We start from the raw sequence: 8,206 nt of genomic DNA on the forward strand, positions 1-8,206 counted from the left end.
TCTGGTCCATCATTGACCCCCTCGCCTGTGGGCATTTCCTGTCTACAACAGTCAGTTCCGCTCCAAAGTATCAGTGATGCATTCATGCCCGGCTAGATCGGACGCGGCCTCTCACTAATGCCGTCATTGAAGCGACGCATCGATCAAGAGAGTGTCACCCGCGCCACTTTCCGATCCAGGCAACTGCTCTGCATTCAAACGACAGCCCGTCGGCTTGTCGCCTTACATTAATGATCTGCCGTTGCCGAGGAACCTACACCGACGCCACCCGTCCGTCCATTTGCCTCCCACCATTAACCATACGGCCGCGGCTACCGAGGCCATAGTCGCAATCATCCTCCTCTGGTCCCTTTCTCCTCTCTGCATCACGCCCGTCATGGGAACCTCGCGCTCCATAGCCCTCTAGGACGCCCTCTCCTGGGAGCAAAAGAAGGAGATGACCGCCATTGCAGCCGGCTGGCAGGTCAGCCGACAGTCGAAGGCCGACGATACCCACTGAAGGATAAGTCGGCGCCACCCACCTCATATCGGCCTCACCATCGTCGAGGCATGTGCGCATTACACGAACATGCTATGGGAAGAGCTCGAGGCCAAGTTCCGACAACACAGGCCAAGCAATCCTACAACCTCGGCCTCCCCGAGGAGCTCTGACGCGCGGAGGAGCTTCTCGACATCGGCACATGCATCGTGTCGGACGTGGACATCCCCGAGCAGGAAGCGTTGCTCGAGTCCTACCGTTACACACACGGGATTTGTCATGACTGTTGGTGGTACCGCCAACGTCATATGGAGTTAGAAGTCGCCTGCACGCGGCGGATTAAGTGTTGGGCAAGAGCAACAACGAGAAGGACATCGCTAGCTCCGCCCTAACCGTGCTCCGTCACTAAGCTGACACGTCCGGGGGCGTCGTCGCCTGTGAGGAAGAGTAGTGCATGGTAAGTCGCCGCCGCTTGGGTCCAAAGAGGGTCACCGCTCCTCCTCTTCCATTGAAGCCAAGCTTGGTGGGCTGAACTTCGTTGGCCGATTAGCCATTTAGCGATGACATGGAGGTGGGCAACTTCACTTTACAGGTCTGTTGAGGCGAAGGTTATGAAGGTTGTAGAGCGTAGAGGCAGAACTCGAGAAGGCGATGGCAAGAGTCGGAGTTTCAGTTCTCGGGACTCGTGGCCAGACCCGAGGAACGGACGACGACGATCATTTATATTAGGTTTAGAATAGTGTTGAGCCAAAATCATACAAAATGTAATGAATTTCGTCCGATTTGTATAAAAATGTCCGAATTATAATGAATGTGTTCCAGTTTATATGAAAATTCGTTGTGTTTGCATGAACTTCATTCGTTATGCTGAACTGTGTTTGAAATATATGCGAATAGTGTTCGATGGGCGCCTTCCGCGTCCATGTTAAAAGGACATGGCTACCGAGCCCAGCAGCGCCCGCCCGTGGTAGCGGGCGCACCTCAGAATAATCAATCATGTTCATTTATTAGTTTTTTTTCAAAAAGTCATAACTTTTTAACCGAGCGTCACAATGACGATCCGTTTTCACGACTGTGTTTCTTACGACGAGCTCTTCAAAACTAGATTCCATATGGATAGATTTCGATGAACTTTTTTTTGAGCAACTTTGTATGCTAGATGAGGCAACCTTAGTGCTATAGGCAAGCAACTCCTTCCCCCCTTAGCATGCCTATGTATCAGCGAAAAATTCTTCTAAGTTGGTTACTACGACTAATAGCTGACTAGATTCACCTCTAAAAGCTTTACATAACTAAATAATGATGATCAGTTGCCTACAAATACTGTGAAATTGCTCAACTTTTATGCTCAGTTGCCTAAAAAATACTATGAAATTGCTCAATTTTGATGCTCAGTTGCCTATTACTGATGATTAATTGCCTATGGTTAATGTTCAGTTGTCTGCTATTAATGCTTAGTTGCGTGCTATTTGTGAATATTTGTCATAATTGCACTCGAGTATCATAAAAAAAATTAGCAACTTTTAGCGTGTTTTTTGCGCAACTCGAATGCATTCAACAAGCAACTCATGTGTATACACATAATGCAATACATCTAGCATCAAAGTACTTTTATTTAGCACTCAAGTTGCCTCACTTGGCATCGAAGTTGCTTTTGAAAAAAATTCTTCACAACATATTCATATGAGTCTCATTTTGAAGAGTTCGTCACGAGGAATTCAACGGTGAAAACATGTCATAATTTTAACACACTGTTTGATATTGTAGCTTTTTGAATTTTTTTCATACATGAATTAATGGACATCCAATGCATGCGGAGCCGAGAATGCACATAGACACATAATTTAACCATTTTAGTTTGGAAATAGCTGACCACATTTGCCATGTGGTTGCTAAAGGGTGAAGTTATTTAACCTTCTAGTCATGATAGAAGTATTTCTGTTTTAGCATGAAGTTGATTTTTTAGCACTAAAGTTGCATAAATATCATCCCACAGTTGCTGAAAGAAATGTTTATCGAAACCTATTCATGTAAGATCTAGTTTTGAAGAGCTCGTTTTAAGGAACACATCTGTAAAAACAGATTGTCATTCTGACGTTCGGTTCAAAAGTTATAGTATTAATAAAATAAAATAAAGTGAAATGACTTGCTGCACTTTTTCGGATGAGGGTGCGCTTGTTCCATCCAAATAATGCAGCTGGACTTTTTAGTATTTGAGATATTAAAAATATAAATAGATAAGCTCTTGTTCGGTGAGCGAGTGGACTTATGATATCCGAATCCACACACCCTTTCCCTTTCCCTCTCCGGATGTTGACTCTGGCGCCACTAGCGATCGAGAGCGCAACTTGCCCGATCGGAAACGTCGCGGATACATACGAGACCCCAGGAGTTTAAATGCGGGAGATGAGAACGTTCGCCGCATGATCCGATCCGATCCATCCATCGGTCATGCGATTGCCATGCACCCGGCCACCCAGCCAGCCAGTTTCCCTGTATACAAATCACCAGACCTCTCGAGGTAGCTAGCTGATTAAAGCGGGAGTGGGACGAGCGAGCGACGGCGATGGTTGTCTGTCGAGGCAACGACGCAGAAGCGGACGATTCCACACGTTTGTTTCAGCTCGCGGTGACACGACCTGGAAAGGACGCGACGCGACATGGTCGCGGCCCCGGACTGGTGATCAGTGGTCACCACGCACGCACTGTTTCTGTTTCTGTTCTCAGTTAACTACGTGACCCAGAGGCAATACAGTAGTAATGTATGCTGGAGCACGTAGTATCGAGCCGGCCGGCCGGCCGTCTCATGGTCTCGCCGCCGGCCCCGTCACGTCATCGGTGGAGCGGGTGGTGGTGGGGGAACAGCAGCCCAACAGCGTGCGTACGTGACGCGCGAGCCGGCCGGCACCCGGCCCGGCCGCGCCATTTGCCGCCGTCGCCGTCGGTCCCGGGCCGCCCGCAACAGCAGGAAATAAAAAGAAGGCTGGCGAGCGACCTCGCGCGCGTGCTCACCTGACGAGAAGAGTCGTCCGTCCCGGCGGGCGACGCTTCCGCGAGCGCGGGTACGTTTCGTGTGCGATCGCTGTGGGCCGGGGGGTAGTGATGAGACGCCGACGGCGAAAACCAACTGACACGGGCGCCGCGGTCCCTGATCGATCGATCGCACGCTATAGCTCCCCGTGGAAAATCCTCGCGGCCCGTCGTTGTCGCATGGGCCTCGGGAAAGCTGTCTGGACGCATTGCGTGGCAACGGATTGCAGTAACATTTGCTGATGCCATGCCATGCCCAAAACGATATTTCGGAGAACTCTCTCCTCCCTCCCTGGTGTGTACAGTACAGAGCTGGGAGCACGAGGCCTGATATGGCTCGGATATCCATCTATCCATCCATCTATCTATCTGTCTATCTCTCTCGGTGCACTAACATTTGCTGCGTCCTACGTACGTCCACCATGGGTCAACCAGCCTACACGCTAGCTCGTTCCCTTTTTATTTAAAGCAATTTTAAATGGAGCGACTCATTTCATCCGTCATCGTCCGTTGTGTCGGTACGGACAAAAATGATGGTCCAACGCGTTGATCCATTGTGAAAACGCGGACGCGAACCGATCCATTTTCGAGTCAAATTTGAGACTGAAATGCGGCGGCGCGGACGAGAAGTGCACGCGCGCGCGTCCCTTCGGTGTCAGCCCCAACCACCGCGGTCAACATTATTTATGACGGCCGCCATCCTCGGACCCACTCGTCAGCGACCGCGGCCGGCCTTTTTTAATCCGAACGTACGGTAGGTTCCCCATCTGCTTCCAGAACATCGTCCGTCCACATCCAGCCACCTCCTCGGCGACCAAAACCCTAGCATACCATGGCCGGCGGCTTCCCAAACAAGGGCAAGTCCCCGTTCTACCACCCGCGCCATCTCCCCGCCGTCGTCTTCCCACCCGCCTCGCCAGCGCGTCAGCGTCCCGGTGCACCAAGCGCGGTGGCACTGGGAGCACCGCGTGCCGTTCCCTTACCCCGATGTCACGCTGCCGCACGGCTGTCATCTGGATCCGGAGAGGATTCCGATGTCCGCCGTGCCGCGGTTTGCACGGGTGCATGCGGAGGAGGTGAGCAGCCGTCGGCGTCTGCTGACGACAGAGCAGCGACGAGACCCTGCGTACGCGGCCGACTCCCCTAACTGGGAGGTGTGGTTCGCGGTGGAGCACAGGGCATAGCATCGTCGTAGCGTGCGCGAAGTGCAGCCAGGAGGCCCTCCGCCGCCCCCGCCTGTCGTCAGCGACGAGGACCAGGAGGTCGTCGTGGCGCTCACACCTGTCCTGAGGGACAACGAGGAGGAAGCGCGGCGCAGGGCCGATGAGGATGCGGCGTACCAGCAGGAGCTCGCGGAGGCCATCACGCTGTCGACCGCCGGCGACTGCGTCGTGCCACCTTCGTCGAAGCTCGGGCCCACGGAGTCGCGGGAGGTCTACCAGTGGACGCGCGTCGTCCACGAGTTCGTCACGGTGCCGCCCATCTGGCTGGGCGCGACACCGCAACAGGAGCAAGCCTATCTCTAGCACTGGAGGTCGCAGCACCTGCTGGCGGAGCGCGCCGAAGGCCTTCGGCTCATGAAGGTGGAGAAGGAGGCGGAGGAGGAACGACGGGAGGCGGCGGAGGAGGAGCGTGCCCGTGTTGCTGCGCTGCCACCGCCACCAGCACAATCCGCGCCGGGGGGACAGACGACGGAGGCGCAGGCAGCTGCGCTCTGGAATACGGCGTTCCCCTGGGCCGGTCCTGCGCCTACATTGGTCGACCTCACCGGCCCCGGTGACGATGCCGCCGCCGCCTAGGGCTGCCCTCGTAGTTTTAGTTTTTTTTATATTTAATTAATGTAATACGGACGCGTGGACTCTCGTCAGCCTTCGTGGTCGGCTTTTAATGTTTAATTATGCATTTATCTATATTTTTCACACGTCGATAAAAATGGATCCGGTCTGCGTTGGACGCATGTGCCGATCTATTTGTGAAAACAGACGTTCGTGTTCGCGTGATCGACCTAAACGATAAAAAATAGACAAAATCGATCTTGGAGTTGCCCTTATTTCTTCCCTCCCGCGTTTTACTTACCAACTGCCCGCGGGGTCAGGCTTATTTCCAAAAGGAGTATGTATGTGTGCGCGCGCCACAACCAGATAGTCAGCAAGGCAAGCATAGTGGATCATCCATCCACGCGGTAAAATAGACACGAACTCTCCATCGACGATAGACAGTAGCATGCGTACGTCGCAAAGTTACAAGGCAAAGGCAACACGATCGCGCGCCCGCAACAACCCAAGAAAAACCCACACGGCGATCGATCGGCAGATGGCGCGGTACGAGCGAGTACAAGGCTAGGCCGCCCGACACCCTCTTTAAACTAAACATTCTCCCCTCCCGCTCCTGACATCAGATCCTTCGAATTCCAAGCCTGCCTTTCGAAAATGGTTTTCCTCTTCCTCACCATCGCCATCGCCATCGCCATCGACATCAGCATCCTTGCAACAAGCCACCCCCTTCGTCCTTCCTCCCGCCATATATACCTCCGCGCCTCCTCCTCGCCATTCTCATCTCCTCACCGCCCGTCCATAGGCCATAGCTCTCCAACTCTCGAGAAAACTGAAGCTCCAGTCTCACGAGAGAGGAACGGAAGGCTCTCAGACTCCATCTCTACTCCTCCGAGCTCTACACCCCGGCCGGCCTCTACATCTCTAATGGGGGAGCACGCTTACGTCGACCACAGCAGCAGCGGCGGCGGCATGAGCCCGTCGACGCCGCCGGTGCAGCAGCGGCGGCAGCAGCGCAGGGGCTCCTCGTACCACGCGACGGCGCCCAGGGCCGCCAGGACGCGGCCGGCGATACGGATCATCCACATCATCGCGCCGGAGATCATCAAGACGGACGTCGACAACTTCCGGGACCTCGTGCAGCGCCTCACCGGGAGGCACCACCACGAGCAACCGGCCGACGACAGCACGGCAGTGGCGGTGGGCGCGGCGACCACCCCGCCGTCGCCGGCAGAGGAGAAGCCGCAGAGGAAGAGACTGGCGCCGGCACCGGTGCCGGCTCTGGCCGACGATTTCTTGGTGCAACAGGAGAACAAGAGGAGGAAGAAGATCAAGTGCGAGGTGGTGAAGGTGGAGGAAGGAGGGTTCGGCTGCGGCGGCGGCGACCTCGATTTCAGCGAGCTATGGATGGATCTCAACCCCGGGGGTTTCCTGAGCTTCTTGGAGGAGGACATCTTCCAGGACATGATGGCTCCTGACTTGTTGCCCCAGCCTCTCGGGGCGCCGAGGATGGATTTAGTTGGTGAAATGTGCGCCTCCTATCTGGCTTAGTTAGTTAGTTTGACGTTAGAGCTGTTCTTGTGATCTTTTTCTTGTTTCTGTGAGGATCTTTTTGCACTTTGGTTGAGAGAAATGGATTCTTTTCTCTCTTCCCTTTGTCTCTAGATGAACACAATCTTGGAAGAACTTCCATGGTTGCAAGTACTACGTAGTGATTATGTAAAGTAGCCTCGTGGGATGATGATCGTTAAGGAATGGTCAGTTTGCGTGCTCACATTTGTTCCGGTCTCTGAAATGCAAGGGCATCTCCGACACAGACCCTCCAATCGCCGGCAAAAATGACCCACATTTGTCCGTGGGTCATTCCAAATGTTGGTTTTCCTGCCCAAAAAGAAGGGAAGGATTAAGAAGCCGGCAAAAAGCAAGCGGCGGTCGGGGCCGGTGCAGGGGTCAGGGTCGCGGTGCGTCGCCGCCTCAGCTGTTCATGCACACGCTGTGAGTTTTTTCACTGTTTTGACTCACGAGGCGAAAATAATGTATAGAATAAACTCGATCTAAAATTATTTTACGATCTGATCCTTTTAGGCCCTGTTTGGACCCACAATAGATTATAATAATCTGAATTATGAAGATAGATTATATAATCTGATTTATAAAAATAATCCAGGTGGGTATGTTTGGAGGCCAGATTATATAAACTGTAATTCAGGTTTTACATTGTAAAATGACATGTCTGTCCTGTATAAAAATAAGACGGTGGCGGTAGCAGTAGGTATTATCTTCAAGTTTACAAGGGTAATAGGTCATTAGTAATCCATAATCTGATTTTAGCTGGGTAGAGTAGATTATGAGTTTTTAATAATCTGGTCATCTAGTTTTTAAAATCTACAATATAAACTGTCCTGTTTGGAAACATAATAGATTATAAAAACCAGATTATATAATCTGGGTGGTTCCAAACAGGGCCTTAGAAACGCTAGAACCCGTAGCGTTGCTGGCGTACATAGAAACGCCAGTCTACCGTGACGTTTTTGGTCCACATTCAGACGCCAGTCTAGTCGCGTCGTAGATCACTTAAAAACGCCATCCTCGCCGCCGGCGTTTCTACACAGACCCAAACGCCATTAAGCATCGCGTTTCTGTTGCTGCCGCCACCTCTTGGTAATCTGCAGGTTAAAATAATGGAGGCTGGACGCACAACACGAGGAGGGGCCCTGCCCCATCACCGCGTCGGGTCAGTGGTCACATACACGGCTAGGTGGCCGGCCGTCACATGCACGGAGAGATTTTTTTTACTGTTCGGACCTACAAGATGTAAAAAAATCACAGAACGAACTCAATCTAAAAGTATTTCCGGATCTGACCCTTTTAGAAACGCCATAGCCCGTGGCGTTGCTGCTCCACGTAAAAACGCTAGTCTACCATG

At 52.5% G+C, this 8,206-nt stretch overlaps 1 protein-coding gene across 1 annotated transcript; it reads left to right on the forward strand.

Annotated features, from left to right (window-relative positions):
• Window positions 1–5,877: 5,877 nt before the first annotated feature.
• Window positions 5,878–7,054, forward strand: LOC123411114. The gene has a single exon (XM_045104043.1). The coding sequence runs from the start codon at window positions 5,938–5,940 to the stop codon at window positions 6,829–6,831; it is 894 nt and encodes a 297-aa protein (XP_044959978.1). The 5' UTR covers window positions 5,878–5,937; the 3' UTR covers window positions 6,832–7,054.
• Window positions 7,055–8,206: the final 1,152 nt, after the last annotated feature.

Source organism: Hordeum vulgare, chromosome 7H (assembly GCF_904849725.1).
Source record: "Hordeum vulgare subsp. vulgare chromosome 7H, MorexV3_pseudomolecules_assembly, whole genome shotgun sequence".
Classification (NCBI taxonomy): Eukaryota; Viridiplantae; Streptophyta; class Magnoliopsida; order Poales; family Poaceae; genus Hordeum; species Hordeum vulgare.